This window comes from Sciurus carolinensis, chromosome 4 (assembly GCF_902686445.1).
Source record: "Sciurus carolinensis chromosome 4, mSciCar1.2, whole genome shotgun sequence".
NCBI classification, from domain to species: domain Eukaryota; kingdom Metazoa; phylum Chordata; class Mammalia; order Rodentia; family Sciuridae; genus Sciurus; species Sciurus carolinensis.
Genome location: NC_062216.1, coordinates 177,002,577 through 177,027,344, shown reverse-complemented (window position 1 = coordinate 177,027,344; position 24,768 = coordinate 177,002,577). Strand labels below are relative to the sequence as shown.

The following is a 24,768-nucleotide window of genomic DNA, read 5'->3' as shown; positions in this document are numbered from 1 at the left end:
TTCAGTGGCACCCAGCCCCCAGCTCAGCCCCTCCCTGTAACCCCATGCTGGGGTGCAGGACAGAGAACAAGAAAGGGAAGGAGGTGAGAGGGCAGATGGCACGACCCCACCTATCTTCTTAATGCACTTTAAAAATCACACACAGGAGTCTGTGTTTAAGGGAGTACCATGAGAAAAATATTTCTGGGCAGAAAATAGGAGTTAGTGGCTGGTCCCCAAAAGAAAAGGTGCCAGGGTGCTACAGGCCTCAAAAAGAAGCAAAGCAGGCGGCAGCCCAGGACAGATGGCACCAGTTTCCTGGGACAGCCACACCACCCATGAGGACAGGAGTGGAGGCATAAGCTGGCAGACACAAGGCCACAAAAAAAGCCAAACAGCTGGGGTTCTGGACATGCTCATGCCCCACGGCCAGCACCAACAGGGTCATGGAGACCAGCAGTCCTAAAGGGCCTTCTATCTCAGAAAACAAAGCAAGACTAGACGAAGAGATGGCTAACTGGGGTGGGGGACAGGTGAGATGGGACAGAATGAGGAGGAACAGAGGGGTCTGTGAGTGGACAAGAGGAACAGGAGACAGGGACAGGTCCCTCCCCACATTGCCCTGCTCACCGAGCTGCTGCGATGGGCGACTTCTTGGAAGGGTCCAGCAGGCCACCCAGGCCACCAGCTGGCTCCTCCCCCAGGGAGCGCGTGTCTTTGTTCAGCTGTTGCAGGCGGGAGCTGAGTTCGCTGATCACAGTTGGTTTGTCGTCTTCAGGCCCAGGGAGCCCCCGGCTCTCCACGGGGTCCCCCCACAGCTTGGACCTTCTCTGGAAGAGGTAGCGAGGGCGGGCAGGCCCAGCGGCAGAGGCCAGCCCAGCAGAGGCGGCATGGTGCTGCTGGGCCATAAGCTCGCTGTCCGAGGACTGCTTCAGCAGCGGGTCCCTGAAGGTCACCGGCCCCTTCCCCAGCGGGGACTTGAGCTTGGGCTTGGGAGGCACTGGTGGCTTCTCGAGTAGAAAAGTGTGTCCATCAGCGAAGGAGGTGTGGGTGTCGGTGAGTTCCCCGCTCTCTGAGCTCAGGGTAGACATGCTGGACACTGTGGAGATGGTGCTTGTGGTCTCCAGGTGAGGGTCGCTGGAGCTCCGAGTGTCAGCCTCCTCCACGCCAGAGTCAGCTGCAGACTCAGGGGCAGGGGGCGGCTCACTGCTGGGCTTCCCTGAGGCCGGGCTGGGCACCGTGGTGGGCAATGGGCCCGGGCCGGGGGGTGGGGTGGCCAGCAGGATTCCATTGGCAAACTCTTCAGGAGGTGGCACCAGCCCAATGCGGGCCAGCTCCTCCCTGGTCTCCTCATCACTGGAGGACAGCTGGGCAGGCGGCAGGTTCACAGCAAACACAAGCTCTGGCTCCTCCTCTGAGCTGCCCTGGCCAGGTCCAGGGTCTGCTGGGGTGCTGCCAGGGGGCTGAACCCGGGGGCTAGGCAGGGGCTCTGCCACAGACGCAGTCTGCATGGGTGCTGGGGCCAGCTCCGGGGTGCCGGGGCGCTCCTCTTCAGCTCCCAACCTGCTGGGCTCCTGCCCGTTGCTGGTGGCATGCACAACAATGAGGCCGGCAGGCCGCTGCAATGAAGTGTCCAAGACGCTGAGGATCATGGACTTCTTGTCCTCGGGTGACTTCCGCTCCTCCCGAGGGGCCTTCTCTACCTCCCTTCGGGCAGGCACAGGAATCCAGGCTGGGCTCCGCGGGGAGAAAGCTGGGGAGGCCAAGGCCCCTCGCTCCGAATCCCGGGCCTGTACATCCACGAACAGGGGTCCAGGGCGGTCTGCGTCAGGGCTGTGCACGGGTGTCGGGGAGCGGGAGGGTGCCTGTGAAGCCAGAGCCCGTTCTCGGGCAGCCAGGGCGAGGGCCAGGGGTGAGCTAGGGTCCAAGGGTTTGCCAGTGAGCGGGTGGATGAAGGTGGAGCCCGAGGGCCCAAGGCTCGGACCACTGACCAATGGCTTCAGGGCAGAGACAGGGGAAGGGAGCAGCAAGTCGCGGCCGGTGGTGGGGCCGGCCCCCAGGAGACGCTCGTCTATGGAGCGGGAGGGCTGCAGAGATGGCAAGTCCACACTGGGCAGGGCTGCTCTCAATGGCGCCCACAGACAGGAACACTGTGGAGCGACGCCGTTCCTCAAGTCGCCGCTCCTTGCCAGGGCCCGGGCCTGGACCTGGGCCTGGGCCCCCGAACGCGAGCCCCAGGCCGTCCCCCGCGCCATAGTCGAGGCCACCCTGCCGGGGCCCGCGGTGCGTCGGGGACGGCTCCCTGGCAAAGCTGCCGCCAACCGGGCCAGGACTGCCCACAGCCAGGGCCGCACGCTCCTGTGCGTCCTCCACCTGCAGCTGTTTCACCAGAGGGCTCTTGCGGCGCTGCGGCTTGGATGGCGCGAAGAGGCTGGCACTGAAGGCGCCCAGGTTGGCATAGGGGCTGTCGGGGCCCGGTGGCCGCGGCCTGCGCTTCGGGCGCTCCGGCGGTGTGGCCGTGGGCGCAGGCCGGGGCACGTCGCCCGCTTCCGGCGCCGAATCCTGCAAGATGATCATGGAGCGCGCGCGCTTCTGCCGCTCAGGATAGGGCAGTGGGCCAAGGGGTGCACCTGGCTCATAGAGGCCGGCGGTTCCCGCGCCCAGGCGCGCCTCCAGGCCTGGCTTGAAGCTGGAGCGTACCGTGTCGTAGGCTCGGCCGGGTGGGGGTGGCGGCGAGAAGGCAGGGGGCGGCCCAGAGTCGAAGTAGTAGGGCGCCGGTGGGGGCGGAGGCGCGGTCTGTGGCGGGGGCGGGATGCCGCGCCCCTCGCGCCCCGAGTCCTGCATCGATGTGCTCCGCGGGAAGCGCCCTTCCAGTAGGGACGCCAGTTTTTCATCCTCCCCTGCGGATGGAAGGGTCTGGTGAGACCGCCCTGGGCGCGGTGCCTTCAGAGATGCCCCTGGAGACTGTGGGGTCCCCTCCCATGGAGGCTGGTCAAACCCCGAGTCCACCCTACTCAGGAGGACAGGTCAGGGCCAGCAGGACACCAGGGATGATGCAGGAAGCCCACAACAGGGACTCTGAGCGAGAGACCAGTCTGGGCTCATCTTGGGACACCCAGTCCTGCACAAGTAGGAAGGGCTAGGGCCCAGGACAGTACTCAGTCCAGCCCCCGATAAAGGCTCTGGGACAGAACGTAAGCCTCCCTGCCTGAAGCCAAGACCTGCCATGCCTGCAGACACACACACACACACACACACACACACACACACACACACAAGACCATTCAGACCATAAAAGACACTTCAGGCCTGTAGGGGTGGCCCACCCAGGTGAAGGAAGGGGGCCTGGTATAGGGGCTCCCATCCAAAACTGAGGAGAGCAGTCCCAGAAACACCTGCAATGGAACAGGCTTGGCCTGTGGGTGGCCGGGATGGCAACCAGGGGTGGGAGTGCAGCCCTGCTGCAGATGAGGGACAAAACTGTGGCAGAGAGCACCATGCATCTGGCAGAGGGACAGTGGAGTATGGATGGGCCTGATGGGGCTGCTAGGAGGCAGTAGACACAGTGGCTGAACTTCAGTAAGGTTTGGTAGAGGCAGTAATGGGTATGTGACTTAAATGGAACTGTAGGTCAAGCACTCTGCATGTTTCCATATTAGCCCTTATTGGCTGTGTGACCCCAGGCCAGCCTCTCTGAGCCTACTTTCTCATGGGCTTATGTAAGCTTAAAAGGAAGCCCCTTCTTCTACCAGTAGACACCATTAGGATTCTAGCTAGAACCTGACAATCTCCTATGTCCTCTGGGACATAATGTGGACACCCACAGGTGTGTGCCGTGAGGCTGCATGTGCTGGGTGGCCCGGCCTAAGGGGTGGGCAGCTGCACACCAACACACCAAGTCTGGTATGCTCTGTGCCTAGACACATTTGGGGCTTGGTCAACAGTTAAGAAGTCACTAGAAGGTAAGATGCCTGCTCTGACCAGATCCTCCCCTGCCACTGCAGTACAGTGTTGCCAGCAAGGCCTCCGACACCACACTGCATCCAGCCAGGCGTAATGGCTCTGTCAGGTCAGGTATAGCCAGGGTAGGCTTCTGCTGCAGACTAGGCTTGAGTTCCAGCTCTATCAGTCACCTCCAGGAATTTTAGTCTCAGGAGGAGTTTCCACCCACTGCAGGGTCACTGAAGGTTTACAGTGCTGGGCTGGACAGGACAGGTAGCAGCACCCTTGGAAGGTGGCCAAGTATCATCATCATTTTTAGTTCTGCCTTCCTTCCCACTGCTGGACACGGTCTGTGATCTCCCCGGTTGCTTTCCTGCACAACACATGCACACATGATGAGCACCCCAAGAGTGCATTAGATGGAGCTCCACAGGAGGAACTAGTGCACCTCCAGGTGTAGAGGCGGCAGTGACAAGTGAAGATGAAAAAGGGAGATTTAATGCTAATGGCATGCCAAATTCTGTTAGGTGAAGAAAAGTCACTTGCCTTTGCACAGAATGGGGTCTGTTCTGATGCCTGTCTGCCCCAATTGTAGCAAGAGCATTTCCTAGACACTCGTTTGCAAGCCTCAAGTGCAGGGTCTGATCTGTCACTGTTAGCAGCTGTTGAGCAGCCCGTGTGCCCACTTGGAGCTCCAGCAGGAACAGCCTACTGGTGAGCCTGAGCGGTCCTGGGGGAGGACCAGTGTTCTCCACGTTAACAGGTTAGGGTCCTGAGGCTCTAAGGGTCACACCATGAGCCCATGGCCACACAATATAGACAGTGCTCATACTGGCAACTAAAGGCAGGCCATGGGGGATTAAGATGAGCACCTGTTAGTTCACTTGTTCACAGAGCACAGCAGGCATCAGTAGGAGGAGCTGGCAGGCCTTCCAGGAGGCTCAGGGCCTACAGAGCAGATGCCCAAGGTTGGACCTGCAGTGATTGGTTCTGCAACTGGGTATGCTATCCAGGCAGAGTGAGAGCAGGTGAAGAGTAGCAAGCACTGTAAGACCCAGGTCAGAGGGAGGTGACAATGGAGAGGGCCAGTGCTGGTGCCCAGAGCCCCAAGACAATAAGGAATCCACAGAGGATTAAGCTGAAGAATGTATAGTACTGCCTGTGCTGTGCTGCAAAAAGACCCCTTTGCCAGAGGGATGGATGTAAGGCAGAGAGGGGCATGAGGTCATGAGAACAAAGCTGTGGTCCAGGTGCAGGACAAAAGGGCCTGTACTGGGCAAAGCTTAAGACGTGTCAGGAGGCAACCCATCCCAAATTATCAAGTGAGGCAGAGAAGAAAGAAACAACAGAGAATGCCCAGGGCTTAGGCCAAGGAGGACAAGAAGGAGCACCTCTTGGCTCCAAAGTAGCTGCAGTTTCACTAACCTTCCCCACTCTCCCAGGTATAGAAATGATCCTCAGCAGTCCATAAAGGACCTTGCCATACACCCATGTCTTTTACATACTGGCGTCTGTCAGCAATTTGCTCCATTGTCCCCTGGGAACTTCCACTTACCCTGCATTCTAAGCTCAAAACTGCCCCCAGAGTTCTGTGACGCCCAAGGGTGGCTGGAGCTCCTCAGTCAGCTCCATATGGATGTGCGCCTTGACACCCAATATGGAACTGAGCTGACCCATCCTCCCCACCGAGCTGGAGACCCCCACGGTCAGACTAGAGTAAACAGGTCCTGGGGGAAGGTGAGGCGCTGGAGTTTGGGCAGCTGGTTGGCTTGAGGGTGGATGGGAGGCAACAGGCAGGACAGCTGTGTAGCCTTGGGCAAGTCAATTTAATCCTCTTTGCTTCAGTTGAATAAATGATGTTCCCCCAATATGGTTACTGAGAGTATGAAATAAACACGTGCATAAACGTGCAGAAAATGCTGGGTAGGGAAGGACTGTGTGTGTGGGGTGTCTGCAGCTAGGCGGACAGACAATGGGCAGCTCTGTGGGTGGCAGATGCACAGGTGGGCAGGGGAGGGAGACTGCATGCCTGTGGAGATATAGTCCTGCTGGAGTCAAGGAGGTGGCCACGTGTGAGGTGTGAAGGAGGCTGGGGTGAGGGGCGGTAATGAGGTCCCGAGGTGATGAGGGCAGAAGGAAGAGATGCTGAGGATTTGGCCTTGAGCGGGTTCTAAAGGTGGCAGGTTGGAGACGGGGGGTGGGGCCTGAATGGGTACAGGCTGAGGAAGGAGGGAAATCCAGGAAGCAATGTCCCAGAACCATGGGAGGAGAATTTCACTGAGGAGGGAGCAAAGAAATCCAGCGGAGTGGTAAGAGGAAGCCTGGTGGTACATGCCCTGGGAGAGATTCCCCAGAGGCCACTGGTGACCCTGGCAGGAGTCGTTTCCTTTTAGATATGGAGAAAGCTCATCAGACACAGGCTCAGGGCAAGATAGGTGACTGTTCCAGGAAACCTGGCTCTGTGAGGGGAGAGTGAGCACCGTAAGGCGTAGTGGGGAGATCCAAGGAGAGGCTGTTTTAGGGTAAACTGGACCTTTACATGGATCCTACTACAGGGGAGCAGTCAAGATAGGAGATACCTGATTTGGGGACAAGAACACTGGTGCCAGGGCAGTGGAGAGGAGTGAAGGGCACCCAGTGCACATGAGAGATGGGCCAGCAGCACCCAGTAGGCACCAGACTAGGGAAGGATTCACGTACTTATGTCCATAAATGGAACTCCTGGGCTGGGCAGGAAGAGGCTGGACTCAGAGAACTGGAAATCCAAGCCAGGGGCAGCAAGAGATAACATCCTCCAACCCTGAATCCACCCAGCCAAGCCCCATCCCTCCCAGACTCATGCAGTCCCTCAGCCCAGCCATACCTACAGACTTGGTCCGTGGAATCCCCTTCCGCAGAGAGCCCGGCAGTTTTTCTGGGCCTGGGAGGCCCTGGCGCTCAAACAATGACTGTGGGGGTCGGGGAGGGGGGAACATGGAGGTTCCAGGGCACTGGGGCCCTCAGTGCTCCAATCAGCCCCACCCCTCCTCCACCTAAGCCAGAGACCAGATACACCCCATGCACCCTCCAACACACTGGTACCCATGGCCTGGGCCAGCAATCAGATCTGGCTCTGTGCTCAGGTAGCAGGTTGTGTGGGCAGTGCAGACAGAGACAGTGCAAGTGGTGGTGGGTATGGGTCCCAGGCATGGCCTGGAGGAGGGGAAGAGTCCAGAAGGCACCTGTGGGGTGGAGAGTGGGCACGGACAGGGCATGCTGTGTGGTAGCCCCCAGAGGACAGGGGTCTGGTGGTCCTATAGTGGTACAGAGGTGGGAGGTATGTAGGCTGCAGCCACAGGTGAGACCCACTGTACTAAACTGGCCATCCTGGGGACTCAGGTGGTCCCAAGAGTCTCCATGAAGCTGTGTGGTATTCCTCCCACCTCCAGAGAAGAGATGCAAAAAAAGAGGAAGCATGGTCCTCTGACCCCCATGCCTGCCCAACCAACTTACACTGATCTCAGCAGGGGTGATCCTCCGGCTGGTGGGCCGCTGCTTAACAGTGGCTGCTCTGGAGTCGGCATCCGCAATGTCTGGCCTCAATGTTGGCTCTGCAGCAGCTGCCAGGATCTCATCCAGCTTCTCTGCATTGAAGGAGACACCACCTCAGTCCCCAAACCTACCTCTCATCCCACTACTGTACCTCCCAGGCCCGCATGGCCCATGGTGCTGACCATGGCACTGGGACCCAACCATCATCAGGCCCATCACTGCCCAAGGCTCACAGCCTAGACCCACATCTTGCATCCTGAACAAGTCCATCAGGCCCCAGGACCCAGCCCCCAGCCTGCCATCAATTCTCCAGGTGTCCCTGTGAGTCCCACTCCAGGGGTAGCCACTCTGACAATGAAGGAAGGGGCAAGGGTGGGGAACAGAACCGTTTAGAGACCCTATTCCCTGACTCCCATTCCTCCTGGGAGTAATCTCAGCACATGACCTGTGCCAAGGCAAGCTGCTCCTGGTGGGACCACAGCCCTGTGCAGACTCTGATATAAAGCGTGTGTCCACAAGATCCACTGAATCAATAATCAATGAATGCACAGACAGGTGGGAGATACAGCCTAGGAACAAGGCTCAGGCTGCGGATCTAAAAAATGGTTCAGTACACAAGAGGAGGTCAAAGCATCTTCCTTCTTCACTCAAGGGGAGGCAGCTCCATCCAGGTGTGTGCTAAGAAATGAGAAGGAAAGCAGGATGGCTGTAAAGGATGCTCCTCGTTGAGGGGCTCCCCAGCCCACCAGAAAGCAGTGGGAGCCAGAGTAGTCGGGGAGACCCATGTGGGGCTGATGCCTGAACAAGGCCCCGTAGGCAGATGCACCAGGAGGCCTTAGGTATGTTTTCTCCAAGTCTGTTATAAATGGAAATCTTTGTTTGCTTGTCCTTATTAAAATGAATTGTTTTTAAAAGTGGTACTGTTGCTTATCAAAAGGATTTGGAAATGTTCAACTAACGTGACTGAGGGCACAGAGCTATGGTGAGGTGACCACTCAGCTCTATCTCAGAGCCCACTCAGGACTGTATCAGGGTGCAGAAGGGGCTGGGGCAGCACTTGAGTCCACCTGACAGCTACACAAGCCCTTTTTTCCAGTGGCTGCACAGAACCCAACCCATCCCTCAGGCTGCTCCTGTCCCCAGGTCCTACTCATCTCTCAGGGGCTGTGCCTACCCTCAGGGGGCACTCACCCTGGTGCCTTTCCACTCTCACGTGCCCCTGAAGAACTCCCGTGCTCACCCTGGACACCTCCAGCTACTCCCAGCCCCAAGCTGTGGCAGCCAATAGCACCTGCTGGCTCCACTTGCCATCCCCTTGGCAGCTTCCTGAAGTGTCCTGTACCCAACCCAGACTAGACCCACCCTGCACACTGACTGCCCAGAGCTGGGGCCCTTTTTTAGATACGACAGGCATGAGCACAGCCAGGTACCATGCAGCTGACTCTAGGAAGACTCTGCAGAGGGGCCCACAACCCACTGGCCCCAGTGCAGGTGCTGAGTGCCCACCAGAGGCAAAATGCACCTTGTCTCCTCAGATGACTCCTGAGCCCAGCTGTATGCAGGCCTTCACCAGCTCCCCCACAGGGCAGCTCCCAGACGAGGGATTGATGGATGAGGGATCATCCCATTTATTTTTAAAATGGACTGAAGAATTTCCTTTCAAAGGTAAAATCCATTGCCCCCCATCCATGGTGATGTCCAGCATGTGCCAGGCTTTATCTCCCACAGCAAGCATACAGACCTCACTCTACCTAGGAGCAAACTGAGGCAGAGAGAGACTGTCCAGATACAGGCCCAGTAAGAGAGCAGTCTTAACTGCCACACTATCCAGAAGCCACAGAAGTGAACGTGGCAAAAAGCCCTGTGGAACACTGGTGGCACGTCTCCAAGGAAGACGTGCTGCCGCCTGGGCTATGGGTTTGGAGAAGGTGCTTCTCTAGGTCCAGGAGAGCCTGATCCCAGAGACCCAAAGCAGCGTGCACACAAAGTTTAGCAAAGCAACTATTATGGGTCACGAGGTGAGGTGCTGGGGCCAAGTGAAAATTACTTTCAAAAGGAAAAGAAACTAGAATTTTGCAAATGACAAGATGATGAGGTTGGGATAAATTCCCAACAAAATCAGAAAACATACTCTTGAATAAATCATTTAAGATACTTTTAAAAGGAAATGAAGCCCACTAGGAACCAGGTCCAGGCACTCCCATTAACATCCCACGTGAGTCATCTGGGTGTGGGGCAGGACACACTGGGGCCCAAGTAGGGTGACAACTCTCCTGCCACCTCCCCCACAGCTGAGAGAGGGACATAGGCCACAGCACAGCACCCTGGAAGCCCAACTACATCACTGGATGGCAGGACCACAATATCCCAGAAATAGCTTGCTGGTCTGCCCCAAAAGCACAGAAAGGGGTCCTGGAGGAGACCTTGTCATCTGTGTTTAATACGTGAAAGGACAACAGATCCAGGCAAGAGGAGCCTTGGGGGCACAGGGACCACAGGACTACAGGTCCTGAGGGAGAACTGGGCTGGGGGCCAGTGGGTATGGAAGGGTTCCAGGTGCACAGAGGATGTGCAGGGACACATGCCTGGGGCCACAGGGCCACCTTAAGCTTCCATCTGGGCCTGGTTTCCATCTGTGCAAGACGTAGAAGCAGCAGTAGAAGTCAGGTCCAAGAGCTCACCAGATACTGGACCTCAGTACCCAGGCCCAGGTGGTGGCAAAGCCAAGAGTCTGGCAGGGAACCTCAGATCCCAGCTGTAAAGGGACTGTCCCCTCTGAGCTCAGCCCTGCAACCAACCAGCACAAGAGTAGGGCCCACAACCCAGGAAGAGGCAGCCCATAGAGGACAAGCAAAGAGATGCAATGCAGTCAGAGCTGAACACCCCAACCCCTGTCCCGACAATGCACTCCACCAGGGAGCATCCCAGTTCCTCTCCACCAGGCTGCCTCCACAGCTCCCCCATTCCCTAGTTCACCTGAATCCTAGGGCCCACAGCTGTGCCTCCCTATTATATCCCAGAGAGTCACAACCATGGGGACACTCCATCCATCATTCGCAGCCCTTCTCCGTGCCCCTACCAGATCCCCCAGGAGAAGGCAACAGAAACTGGGCGAGGCCAGGATTCCAGCCCACCCACACTTGGACTGCAGTCTCACACACCAACAGGTGTTAGGCAGAGCTGGGCCTGGGGACACAAGCAGATGACTTACCCCCTTTTCTTCTCCGAATGGAGGCTTGGAATCAAGAAACAGAGCACAGGGGATAAGAGGAGGCTTCATCCCATAGCACCCGGGCCCATTCTCCACATTCATTCCTATGAACTCCCACCTCTCCAAAACCAGGTCCTCACAGATCTTGCCCTGGCCTACCCATTCTTATCATGAGAATAAATCTGCTCAAATGCCCAGCTGGTTGGTACATGGCCTGAAACAAAGAGAAAACCACCACAAGCAGGAACATACACTTATGTGTGTACATGCATACACATACGTATGCACACACCAAGTTCACTCACACATGCACACATGTGCACACACATGCCCACAGGTCCACTCACACATGTACACACATGGCCACAAGTCCACTCACACATGCACATACACATCAAGTCCACTCACATGTGCACACAAGCATGCTCACAAGACCACTCATGCATGAACACGCGAGCATGCATACACACTCAAAGTCCATTCATGCATGCACATACATGCACACACATTCACATACACCCATGAGTCCATATGCTTACACACATATATGTACACAGACATGACCACACACAGCGATGTACACAACTAAACCATACTTGGTCCAGTCAAATGTTTGTTCAGAAAAAAGGCAAAAACTCCAAAAAAATTCAATTTCAGAGGCCACTGAAATTGATGGTCACCACTGAGCATTCTTTGCTAAGTAGAGCTTGTGTGTGTGTGTGTGTGTGTGTGTAAGACTGGGGATGGAACCCAGGGCCTTGCCATGCTAGGCAAGTGCTCCACCACTGAGCTGTACCCTCAGTCCCAAAAGGAGTTTTCAACAACAGGCAGGACAAGTGTACTCAGCAAGAAACCTGTTCCAGACAGGCCAGTGACAAGGACACGGCATGGCACCTACCCCAACATCTGATCACAAAGAAAAAGGGACTGCTGGTCGGTTTCCACAAACCATGCATTTCCACCGGGGACTGGTCAGAAGGGGGTAAGTGGCTGCCTCCTGAAGCAGCTGTCCTCCAGGAGCAGGATGACTTGCCAAGGGCCCTTGGCTGCCTAGCCCTTCTCTGAACACAGTACCATGAAGAAGCTGGGTCCAGTTTCAACCGAAGTTGTGATCCCAGGCCCAAAAATGTAGGCAGAGGCTCTGTGCTAAGTTGCCCTCTCGTCGTCCCCCAGCCTTGGATCAGGAAAAGCCTAATACCATGAGTGAGCTCCTCTGGACCACCAGAGTCTGCAGAGCAAACCCAACAACTTTGGCTTCTGGAACAGAGGGGAAGAGATGCCTCTTTCACCCACTGTTTCTGTAGGCAGGGACGCTCAGGAGTTTTTTAACAACAGGCAGGACAAGTGTACTCAGCAGAGAAACCCTATCCAGACTGAAGAGTTCTTCCAAATTCACAGGGCAGAGTCCTTGGTTCCCTGGATTATAGTGCTCAGGTTGCCCAAATCTATTTGTGCAAACTAGGAGGGTCCCTCCCAAACATGCAGCCTCTGGCAGGGGACTCCAGGGACCCACCCACCCATCCTACCTGGTGCCTCCTCGTACTGGCTTATGGACCCATGTGACACAGGTCAGCTCTGTGACTGACAATGGACCCTTAGGACTCTGAGAACAGAAGTGTGTCCCCCCATGGTCTTCTGCCTTCCACTGCTGCTTCCAGAGTCTGCCACTAAGCCACTGCTCCCTCCCAGTCAACAGTCCTCTCCTGTTTCTCTCTCTGGTAATTTTTAAGAATTCTGTTTGTCTATGGCATTCTGAAGTTTTACTGTGATCAATCTAGACATAGACTTGTTCTTATTTCCCTACTTGGAACTTCTTCAAATTGGCGTCTCACGTCTTTTTTCACTTTTGGGAAATTCTTAGCTATTTACTGTTTGAATATTGCTTTTGTTTTTGCTCTTTCCCTCTAGAACTCCCAATGGGCAGGTGCTAGTGCTTGCTGCCTCTGTCCCCTAACTGATCTCTGTTGTCTACACCTCCATGTTTTCCTGTGCTGGTCTGAGCAATCTCCTCAGACTTACCTTCTGTTTCTTTTTTTCAGCTGGATTTAGTATACTGTTTATCCTGGCCACAGATTTTTTTTTTTTTTAATCTGGAACTGTTTTTTGTTTTGTTTTGTTTTGTTTTTTGTCTCAGTAACAATTCTTCAGGGATCTTTGTAAAATGTGCTTATTCTTTTGTGTTGTGGTTCTATCTTACTCTCTTTCTTTAGCTCTTTTAATTCTATTATTTTACTTCACTCTCTTTCATACTCCTCTGATTTCTAGTTCTTCTGGTGCTAATTTTAGTTCCTGTGCATAGTTCCAACTTTCCCACTTCCCAAAGACTCACATCCAAGCTTTGTGGGGGCTTCAGAACCTGACCCCTGCCCTGGACTATGGAAGCATCAGATTCCCCTGCTCCCTGGTTTTGAGCTCTTTCTCCATTTTTGAGACCTGGGGATTCCTTTTCCTTTGTTTTGAGTTGTCCGTATATGTGTGTTCATTTTATTTTATCCAAAGTATTATGGAAAAGAAAATCCTGACCACGTCAGCCCAGTCTATCTTGGTAGCTGCTTCCCACACTGAAATACAATATAGTCAAGAATGCCTGCTTGGAATAGTGAGCCCAGCTTGTGTCCAGGACAGGGTCAGGGCCCAGTCCATGAACAAGGTCAGGGATCACTCTGGGGGCCAAAGGAAGGGCTTCTTCTATGACCACAGCCAGAGTAGAGTCTGGGATTGGGACTGGGCTCTGACTGGAAGGAAAGAGCACGTCAGCTGTCACACGTGTTGAGCGTACTCACAGAGGGGCTACTGCTGGCTGGGAAGCACCATAACAGGGCTCTCAAGAGTCACGTGCATCAGCATATGCCCACAATGAGGTTGCACACGGCAGGATGTGGTCATACAGGTTAGGGTTAGGGCTAAGGTTAGGGTTCACCACAAGGCTGTTCAAGGTGTGTGTGGATGTGATCAAGTATATTGAAACATGTTCACAAAAAGGCTGTTAATGATCACACGTCATGTCCACGATGAGACTGGCTGACCTGGTGCCCATCAAAGCCCAACACACTCTTGTTCACCTCCCAGTTCATGAGGCCCCATCCTGTCATCAGCCAGAGGTGCTCACAGAGGCCTTGAAGGTCAGGCCTTGGACACTCTGCAGCACACAGGTACAACAGTAACACAGAGATGACCCAGCCAGTGCCTGGCAGAGCTGGAAACAGACCTAGGTTCCTCAACCACTACTCCTTGCTCAGTTGGTTGAAAAGCAGACACAAAGTCAGATTGAGACGTGGAAAGTAAGGGGCAACTCATGCACATATACATGCGAACACGCTGCAGGGTCACACATGCCCCATCTGTCTGTCCTAGTTGTCCTGTCTGTCTTCAGCCCCACTGCCCAACCCTTCCACGTGCCATGCCCGCCTCACCCCACAGGAACTGAACTTCCCCACCCCTCCAGCACTCTGGCCAGCTCCCACACCCACACTGTCCTTCCTACTGTCCTTGCCTAACCTCAGCCCCAGCCCAGCATCCCTGGCCTCCCACACAGCCTATGTCCACCTCTCCCTAGGTCTTCTGACCCATGCCCATGGCCACCCCAGTGCTCACCAAGTTCCTCGAGTTCGGCAGTCATGGACTTGGAGCGCAGGGTCAGCGTGGTGCTGGGAGCCCTCTTCGGGGGAGGTGGGGCTGCAAAGAAGAGGGAGGCCTTGGACCTCCTGTCCAGCAGCAGGCGGCGCGGCGTGGCCAGGTGTAGGTGCCACTTGCGCTCCACCGCCTGGATCTCCTCGTATTCCCGTGAGGATGAGTCGCACTGAGCCAGGATCTTGTTCAGGCTGCGGCTGGATGCAAACTTCTTCATGGCGTGGGGAGCTCAGGGAGAACCGGGACTGGGGTGGTGGGGGCCTCTGGGGCCCTGGGAACCCCCAGAGCCCAGGCCTCAGAAGGCGGTCAACGGTACCAGTGGGGGTCAGGGTGCCGGCTGGCTCTGGTCTGAGCACCCACCCTGCAGGCTCGGAGCACCCAATGAGGGGGCACTGGCGCCATGGGATGGGGGCTGGGAGGGTCTCCTGCCAGGCTGGCTCCTGCTGCTCCAGGGCTCCCCCAGGGCCCTGGTGGCCACTGCCCTTGGAGAACCAGGGTGTGACCAGCCAAGCCACAGGCCTGGGCTGGGCTGGGCGGCAAGGCCTCCTGGGCCCGGGCTGTGCGGTGTCGGCGGCGCGGGGAGAAGACGCTTTTCCTCTTCCCTCAGGTGCCGCCTCCCCCTTCCCTCCGACAATAAGCAGCAGCGTCAACCTCACAGTTGCCATGGCAACCCCGGCCTCCAGGCAGCTGCTGGCAGAGTCAGGGAAGGAGGGATCTACCATGCCAGGAGCTGGGGACTCCGGGAAAGGGGGGGAAGGGATCTGAGGGGGCAACCTGGGGTCAGAGGTCAGAGGTCAGGTACAGGGCCAGGGTCCTAACATCACGGCCTGGAAAGCAACCTGGGCTACAAACAAGTATTTATTGAGCTCCATCTATTAAGCCTCACCCAGGCTCAGTAGCACAGGGTCAGGCTGGGGAGAGGAAGGTAGGCCTGAGGTAAAGGGCTAAGGTCAGGAACCCAGGGGAGTCAGGGCAGAGCCCACGAACCTCAGCCCTCACCTCTGCGCCGGGCCCCGTCCTCCTCTGGCTTCCTGGTCACAGACACGACCTTCATGACCAGGCGGTTGCCACCCTGGCGGATCAGGGCCACCACCTGCTTGTGTCCAACCTTCACCACATTCACCCCGTTCACCTAGGACAAATGGGCTGCTGGGTAGGCGCCAGGCATGTCCTCCCAGGTTCGGGGTCAGGACCCCGCCAGGCTGTGCAGGCCAGGGCTGGGGCTCACCTCGATGAGGAAGTCTCCCGTGCGCAGCCCCGCCCTCCAGGCCACGCCCTCCACATCCACGGACTCCAGGTACTGGAGCGCGGGGAAGGCCGGCGTGGGTGTGAACTCCTCGATGGGGGTCTCTGCTGCAGGGGGAGCAGGAAGGTGCCTCACCAGTGCGGCTCAGGTGGGGGCGGCCAGCACACAGCAGCCTCCACACAGCTCAGCTCACGGAACACGTGACAACTGGGGCAGAATGACCTGAGACAGGAGGGCAGCAGGCAGGGCCACCCAGCCCAGGAATCCAGCACAGACCCCCACTCCCCCAACCAGAAAGGTCCCCACTCTGCTTAGGCTCCCTGCAGAGTGGAAAGCAGTGGAGGAGGCGGCGCCGTCCCAGGGAACCCCACACCACACAGCCAGAGCCACAGCAGGGCCAGCAGGAGCCAGGAGGGCGGGTGGCAGCAGGACGGAGGACACCCAGCACCACACAGCACCCGTACCCTTACCTTTGGCCCCCCGGAGCACGAAGCCAAAGCCCTCGTGTTCCCGTTTCTGGAGGACAGCCACCTTGTCATCAATGACGTAGTCACTGACGAAGGAAAGCAGGGGGCGGGTGAGGCTAGCCCGGCAGCTGGGGAGCATGGCAGCCAGGCTCACCCCACATGGTTCCACAGAGTCCCACAGCCCACATCATTCCAGGACTGCCCGGCCTGACCTGGACTGAGGAGGCAGAGGTGACCAGGCACCCTGTCCTCATCTCCCTCCAACCTCTGCACACCCTGGCCCTCCCTCTCACCAGATGTGCCACCCCACACCTGTAGTCCCCACCAGTGTCCCTGTGTGTCCATACCCTGCCCCACCTGCCAGTACCTGTGTGAAGTGAGGCTGTCATAGGAGCCCACCGTGTAGTGGCGGAAAAGCCGCTTCGTCCGGTCCTCCCGGGTTTCTGGAGGGAGTATCAGGAGCTGAGGAATGGCCGTGGCCTCCAACTGGCTGAACTGCTCTCGACTGTGCTGCTCACAGTCTGTCCACACACACCCTTGGCCTGGTTGTGCCCAGATGGAAGTGGGGACCCCAACTCCTGGGGTTCTGGGTCCTGTGTCCGGAGGTCTTAGGCAGGAAGGCTAAGGGGACCATGCAGGGAATTCTGGCCTCTGGCAGCCAGGGCCCAAGTGGGTAGCAGCCATGGCTCATCTCTCCTGAACAGCAACCGAACACAGGAGACCAGACAAGGCCAGGGCCATCCAGTCAGTGAGCCCCAAAACCTGAGCATGCTGGAGAGAGCCTGCGGGTGCGCATGAGACCCAGTCATGTGTACATGCGCTGCTCACGCTGTCTGACTGACAGTGTGCAAGCACTGTGCTCTTGCACCTGCATGTGGATTTCAGCGTGTGCCAGTACATATCTGTGTGTACGTGACCCGCACTCTGGGCAGAGTTGCACTGTCCGCTCGCATGCACCAGCCTGGAAGCAGCACTGCATCTTCACTGAGCTCTTCTCCATAGGCCTGATGCGTACCCTCAGGGTGTCCCTTGCTGCAGACCCTGCCTCTGAATGTGCGAAGGGATTCAGGTGGGGGGCTGGGCACCCCTTCCCTGACCTCACTGCATCCCATAAAAGTTTATCCTCATCTGTCCTTTGATCTCAAAGTCCCTCGTGGCCACTGTGGAACTGGCCAGGTTTGCCAGCTGCCCCACCTCGGCCTTGCTGGTCTCCTGAAAGTCTGGCCCACACCACCGACCAGGACCTTGGGCTCAGGCTAGGTCCTCCGGCAGCCTGCAGGTCTTGCCATTTTGGTTCCTCACACTTCTGGTTCCACGCGCAAGGTCGCAACCCCACTGCCTCACGTCTCACCCTCAGCCCCCCCCCCCACTTTCTCTTACTGCAGCATTCTCAGGATCCATTTTTAACTTCAACAAGTATTTATTGAGCTCCTACTATATACTAGGCCCTGTTTGTTTTAGCTCTAATATAGCAGAGAACACAGCAAAGTCTCTGCCCTTGTGGAGTTAATAGGCTATTCTGGGAGATGTAATAAACAATAAATATATAACACGTCAAATGTTGGCAAATGCTGAAGGAAAAAAAAAAAAAAACATAACAAGGGTGCAAAGATAGGGTAGTTCCAAGGCATCTCGGGAAGTCCTCACCTTCAAGGACAGCTGAGTGAAGGCCCAGGGAAAGAAGATGAGGGCCTCCAGGCATGGGGCACTCAGAGTGGAACCCACTGGCCTGGGGTGTGAGGGATATGGTGGAACCCCATGCAGCTGGAGCAGAGGGAGCCAGAGAGTGGCCGGAAGTGAGATCAGAGGGAACCTACAATTCCTTATGACCTATCTCCCCAATAACTGTGAGTTCCTTAAGGAAAAGAACACATCTTAATCTCTGTGTGGTCCCAGTGCCCAGCACAGCACCTGGCACCTAAGAGACAGAGAAATATGGTGCACAACTAGTTGGGAATGTGTGTGTGTTTTTCTGTCCATGCTCCATGGACAGAAGAAATGTAAAGACAAACCAAAAGGGAAGTGAATATATAAAATGGATGGGTGGGTGGAGGGGGAGAAAAGATGGATGAATGGGGTAAAGAGTAGATGGATACATGAAGAGATGGGTTCACAGATGGATGGATTGACTAAGAGGGTTGATGGAGAGATGGACAGATGGACAGATGGACTGGGTGGGTTGACGGAGAAATGGATGGATACATGGGTGGAAGGATTGATGAATGCGGATGGGTGGGTGGGTTGATGGAGAGATGAATGGATAGATGGATGGATAGATGGATGGATCAATAGAGGGACAAACAGATTGGGTGGGTGCACAGGGGTGGGTGGTAGGTGGATGAACAGAGGAAGGAAAATGCTAGGTAGGCTGGGTGGGATAATAGGGTGAGTCAAAGGACAGATGGAGCAGATATACACATAGAAGAAGCCATGGCTAGGTAGGAGTAGAATGAGTTCCTATTCACACCGGAAGATACGGACGTCAAGAAAAGCACTGGTCCAGACTTCGGTCCCTCCATGAAGGTATGATTCTCAGTGAGACAACTGTCCCCTTTGAGTCTCTCCTTAGAGAATGAGAAAATCTACTTTGGAGGGTCCCTGGGTTCTAGTAGCCTGTTATCTCATCACCCTGGCCCCTTCCAAGCATGTACCACCTCGCTCTGGCTGAGGCCCTCTGTGACATGCCCACATGGGCCATCCTGAAGTTTAGAGGTCAGCACAGATCAGGAATCAGGACGATGAAGTCAGATCCCTCCTGACGTTCACCACACTCCACTCCAGGTTAACTGTCACAGAAATACTTACAGTGCCTGCTTGCAGAAGGACCCCAAACTTGCATTCACTAGCCTCTAACTATGAACTAACCTCTCATTTTTATGTTTTTGTCAACCAAATAGCATTTATTGTAAAACAAAAAATCATTCTCTGGTTTTATTAATCAGACACATGAAAGTCTGCCAGCACCAGCCCCTAAATGAGAACCATACTGGAAAAAAAGGGGCAGGGAGGTGGGAACAGCACAGCATCCCAGCACACCGGACCTCAAGGTCCCTGCACAAATTGGCCTCAGCGTTTCCTTTCCTCACAGCTCAAGTCCCTGATCCTGCAACAGTGCCAGTCTCCTGGTCCTGCAGCAAATGCTGACCCTGGGTACCAGACAGGTCTGTGCACCTCAGCACAGTGTCCCCTCCTTGGCCTGCAAGTCCTTCTCTGTCCCCATTCTGGTCTCTGAATTGGGTTTTTAAAAATACCTTTGTTTGTCTGTTTGCTTATTATGTGGTGCTGAGGATCAAAATCAGTGCCTCACATGTGCTCGGCAAGTGCTCTGCCATAGAGGTACAATCCCAGCCCAGAATTTTTTAATCTGGGAAGCAGGTTCCTGTTGCTAGTCTGCTCTCTGGCCTCTGGCAGAAATAAGCCTGAGTCCCAGGTGGGAGGTTCTTCCCGAAGTGGCTAACTGGGCATGCATTTGAGGTCAGACGGAGGCCACTACTGCTCCTACCTGTTCCCTGCAGGCTGCCTCTGCAGGGCCCCAGCCCTCTACCCATGCAGGAAGCTCCCACCTACCCAAGTACCTCTGATACACTCTTCTCCAGTCACACACCCTAATCTGCAGCCATCTAGAGGCCCTGCAACTGCCTAGAGGGCTCAGGTCTCAGTCCCCAACTGTGGCCCTTTCCCTTCTCTGTGAACTTCTAACTGCTTTGTCTTGTCCAGATCTTGACCCCGACCCTAAGATACCTGCACAATCAAGCAGCCCTAGCCAGGTCAAATCCCACCACAATGACATTTTTTCCCTTGACCACAAGGCCACATGGCTGGCCTCAGGCTCCCCATGCCAGCCTTGCCACCCCCACAAGGCTGCCTACTATGTAACAAAAAGACCACCCTTCAGGGTCGAGGTGTCCCCTAGAAATGGATGAGTAACAACTGGTCCCGCCTCCCGGGACTGCTATCTACCACTTCTGACAGATGAAGTGCTAGAACTGCACTGCTCAGGCACACGGGTGCCACCATGGGTGGCTCTAGAGCACTGCTGGGCCCTACACACACGGGCGCCCTCTCTGGCTCCTTCAGGCCAACCCAGGAGCTCCCATACTTACATGCCCCACATAGGGCCACAACACACCCACTTCAGCTGCCAGGCATGCCTGCTCCACTGACGCCTGGGCCAGGCCTCTGTGAAGCTGACACAGGTACAGCATGGCACACACCCAAAGAACACCTGCTCCTGAGTTCTGGTTCCAGTCCAAACTTCCCTCCCTCCCAAGTTTCAGACTGAGGTCTAAATGTACTTGTATCCAGAGTTTTCAAACCAGAAGCTTTGTGACCCACAGTGCGTCAGGACTGGCTCCTCTGTTGTGAGCATGGAGATTCACCCTTCCTCCTCTCCTCTATCCAGTCAAACCAGAGCCTAGATCTCTAAAATCATTTCCCACCTGGACCCCACTCCACCCACTCTCCAAAGGTAGAGAACAAGGGCCACCAGGAGGACCTCAGGAGGTCAGGGAACAGCCACGTGAAAGAGCAAGGGCACCTGGCCAGCAGTGGGTCAGCAGGCAAGGTCCTGCCTCCCTAGGCCTCTGCCAAGTTGGGCATAGGGTAGGGGTACTAGCCACAGAGAGGATGGACTCCCCTGGGAAACTAACCAGGGAAGGGGACCCAGCAACCCTAGACCCAAACCTTTCCCTTTCACATGCAGAAGGAAGGAAACAAACACGTAGATCCAGACACAAACTGACGATCACCAGTAACCACTCAGGAGGGGCTCCTTCCTCCCATCAGTTCTCTGTGCCAGAAGTAACCTCATGGGTGTGCCTAGGAACTGAGGGCTCACTGCAAAGGTACATCCCAGACTGACAAAACAGCCTGTGTAGTGTGCTACGAAGGACTAGCCACTGTATCTACTAGCAGGACCCAGAGGGGGACCTTTCTGGAAGCCCAGGTGTTCAGCAGGCTTGGACTGAGGCCACTCAGCACCTCTAGGAGCTGGAATGTTCACCTTCATACTGTTCTTCTGGCTGAGGACAGGGGTCATCCCTCACTGGCAGCCCTCAGACCACCACAGCCCCAGGATACCAACAACTGCCCCTTGGGGCCTGACTGGCCTCGTTTCCTCTTGGCTAGTTCAGGCCTCCTGCTCTGCCCACTTTGACAATCTGTCCACTTTGGAAAAACGCCTCTTTTCTCACACTGACCTCCTTACTGGTCTGCCAGCCACACATGAATTGCAAGCTCCTAGCACCTGGTATTTCTGTGGGGACTATGCAGGAGGGGTGGTTACAGTCACAGGAGTCACGTGTGGGATCATTCACCCAGAGGCATGGTCACCAGGTGTGCCTCCTGTGGGCACCTCACAGGTGTTTCTGTGATGTACACACTGTCAGGTTGCATGCACACATGTTCAAAAGTTTAACACGCTGTGCACTCACCGTGTCTGTGCCATGTGCACAAGTTTGCATCTACTTTGGGTGTGTCTGAGTGCACTCCTCATCTTTCCCCTGTCAATGTCCAGATTTAGTGCCCAAGAGACCCAAGGGAGGCTGGAAGGGTGGTGTCCTCAGGAACTGCCTGGGGCCTAGGTCACTCACCACGCCGTGTGTCATACTGTCGCATCTGCACCTCTTCCACACAGTCAGCTGGGAACCAGCCTGTGCGACCCTTCACGGTCCCCTCCCAGAAGCCGCCTTCCCCGATGCTGAGCACTGGAGGTGGAAGCCAGACCGGGTGTGAGAGCAGTGTGGAGCTGCAGAACAGTGGCCTCCCAGCACCTCAGGAACAGGTTCTGCCCATGATCCTCACCCTGGCTCCCTTCCTCTTCCCACATCCTCCCAGATTCTTCCCTGGGGGGAAGATTTTGGGGCCCAACAGAAGAGGGAAATGAACAGATGGGCTCAGCACAGGACAGGCATGTGGGGGACAGAGAGACACAGATGGACACACTAGATGGGACAGAAGGCAGAGACAGGGGCCACTCCTGCTCTTGTCCCCGATGACCACTGTCCCTCCACCCTCCTGGCTCTGACACCCACCCAGGGGTCACAGCCAAAAGCTCAGGGTCATTGTGCTGGTCAATGGGTTAAACCATATGAGGGTACCAGGAGGGCTGACCCTCACAACTGCTTCTACCTTGGGCTCTCATGCCCTGCTGCCTCAGAGCACTGGAGGAAGGGGCCCCAGTGATGACACAGATATCCCCATGACGAGAGGGGCTCAAACCTCCCAAAACAGCCCTGTGACAGAAACATGCATAGTGCACAGACACCCTCTGTCGGATCTCCCCCAGGACGGCAAGGACCGCACCATATCCCAAGGATTCCCAGTGAAGAAGCCTAAGAAGTGACACATGCCAGGAAGCTCTGTAATGGGACAGGGTCCTTCAAATACAGGGACCCTGGTGACATCAGCCCCCATCATGACACAGAGGCACCCATGACAAGAGCTGAGGCTCTAGCATGACAGACAGAGCCACATGACAGGAGTTCATCAGCCAGAGCCCTTGACGGGGACACAGGAACCCGGCCGAGCGCATCCAGCAAGGCCGGGGCCACCCCCACCACCGGACCACCAGGCTCCGCCACGCCGGCCCCGCCCCCCGCGCCCCTCACCCTTCACGGCCTCGCCGCGGTGCAGCGGGATCTCCCCCTCGCCCTGCGGGCTGTGCGCCTTCACCGCGATGAACTTGCGGCCGGGGACGGCGCTGTAAAGTTTCCTCTTCGGGCCCCGGGGCGGTGGCGCGGGGGACGCGGGGGGCGCCGGGCCCGGGCCGGGCGCAGGGCCGGGGCCGCCGGGCCCGCTTGGGCTGTAGACGAACACGTAGGTGACGGACGCGATGCCGGGGGGCAGCGGGCACGCGAAGCCGGCGCCCGGGGCCTCCATGGCGCACGGCCAGGCCCCACCACCAGCCTCACCGCAGCTGTCACCACAGCGTCTGCCGCCCGCTGGCCACCCACCTGCCCGCCGGGGGCCCAGCCCGGGGCCGCTCCATGGGCCGCGCCGCCGCGCCCGGCCCGCTCCCGCCAGCGCACGAGCCGCGCCCGCTCAGGGCTCCGGGGCCGCGGGGCTGCGCTCCCGGGCGCGCCGGGCTCGCTCCATGCCGCGGCCGCCCCGCGCCCCGCCTCCTCCGCCGGCTCCTCCCTCTGCGGGCGGCGGCGGCGGCCGCCTGACTCCGGCCCCGCTCCCCGCGCCCCGCGGACCCCGCTAGGCCGAACAGGGGTGCGGCGTAAGGGGGCCTGTGTGGCTGCCAGGTGGGCTCCGGGGATGGATGGGCGGGTCTCTGGGCGCCGAAAAAGACGCCGGTGCTGGGGAAGGGCAGGGAGGGGCGCAGCAGGTCTCAGAGCTTGGCCTCCTCACACCCTGACGCCCCAATCCCCTCTCTCCAGGCCTGTGTCCTCTCATCCTGGACACCTTTCCCTGCTGCCCTTGCCCACTACATGCTCACCACTCTCCCCAGACCACTCCTCCGTCCTGGGCACTCAGCCCTCCGCCTCCACTTTGCTCAAATGCCTGCCCTGGCTCCCTAGCACCTAGCAGGCCAAGTTCACATTTTGGGCCAATGGGCCAAGCTCTCCCAGACTGGGGTACTTGCTATGCTCCAGCCACATGTGTGGACACCTTCCCTCTCCTTCCTCTGAGCCCTTCACCACACTGCAACCAACAACTGAAGTACTCTGATCTGGCCCATTCTGCTGGCAATTAAGTTTACCCACTCTCAGCTCCAAACTCCTCCAAACTCACCCTTCTAGGCTCAGCTGTGTGGTGCTGGGGCCAGAGCCCGCAGATCACATTTCTGGGCTTCCAGGGGCTACACACCGGGCTCAGCCTACAAGGGGAGTCAGAGCCCCACACTGCTACACAAATGCCATCTTCTGTCCATTGACCACAGGTTTCCTCGGCCCCTGAGGCTGTCCTTCTTGAGTGCATCAAACTTCTTTGATCCCCCTCCTGAGGACCACAGACCCCTGTCCACTCACCAGGACAGCCCAATATCTAGATCACTGCCCACCTAACTGCTTCTTCATATTGGGCCTAGCTATCCATGTCCTGAAACCTGGTTGGGGCCCCTGCGGTGAGCTCCCACCACATCTGGTATTCCAGGCACCTATCCAGTGTTCGTAGGGAAGAGAAGAACCCTGCCATCTCAGAGGAGCCAAGCTGGGGCCCTAACATGCAATTCTTCGTTTTGCATCTGCTGAAAGGTGAATGAACACACAAGCGGATGCAGGAAGCTGTGGCAGCCACAAGGCTCAGACTCAGGAGAAGCCCTTCTGAGAAACGGCAACATCCTGAATACATTCTTTCAGCCACAGGGCCATTTGTTCTTTAGAAACCCAAGGGGTTATGTGAAAGCTTCAGAGGAGAGCTGAATTTGGGGCAGGACAGACAGCCTTGGGGGTCCAACAAGTCTAGGAATAAACAGACACTGAAGTCAACACTGAGTTTGGGATTCATGTACAGGGGCAAGGGCACAGGAAGGAAAGCCTACCAGGAGCTCCTGCCACACCTCAATCACTACCAAGTACCTGGGCCCAGGTAGCCGATTCCTAGTCCTATGACTTTTCTGACCTAAACTGGGCATCAGGACTCTGCAGCAGGGTACAGACTCAAAAGCCACTGAGGTGAATGGAAATGACATATTTGCTACTCTGTTCAATGCTGCACCAAGTGATAGGATTCTAAGAGCTGGCTGCCGTCAGAAAACGACACACTGTCATTATAACACTTTCATCCAACAAGGTCTTCAAACACCTTCTATGTGCCTG

General features: G+C 56.6%; 1 protein-coding gene across 1 annotated transcript in view; it reads right to left on the bottom strand.

The window, feature by feature from the left end:
- Shank3 (SH3 and multiple ankyrin repeat domains 3) overlaps nt 1-24,768 on the bottom strand; it is a 54,170-nt gene that overhangs the window by 9,179 nt on the left and 20,223 nt on the right. The window contains 12 exon segments of the mRNA XM_047548276.1: nt 610-2,096; nt 2,098-2,879; nt 6,785-6,869; nt 7,414-7,544; nt 10,664-10,687; nt 14,258-14,338; nt 15,293-15,425; nt 15,522-15,646; nt 16,010-16,092; nt 16,374-16,449; nt 21,598-21,711; nt 22,615-22,808. Coding sequence (XP_047404232.1) covers nt 610-2,096; nt 2,098-2,879; nt 6,785-6,869; nt 7,414-7,544; nt 10,664-10,687; nt 14,258-14,338; nt 15,293-15,425; nt 15,522-15,646; nt 16,010-16,092; nt 16,374-16,449; nt 21,598-21,711; nt 22,615-22,808 — 3,315 coding nt within the window.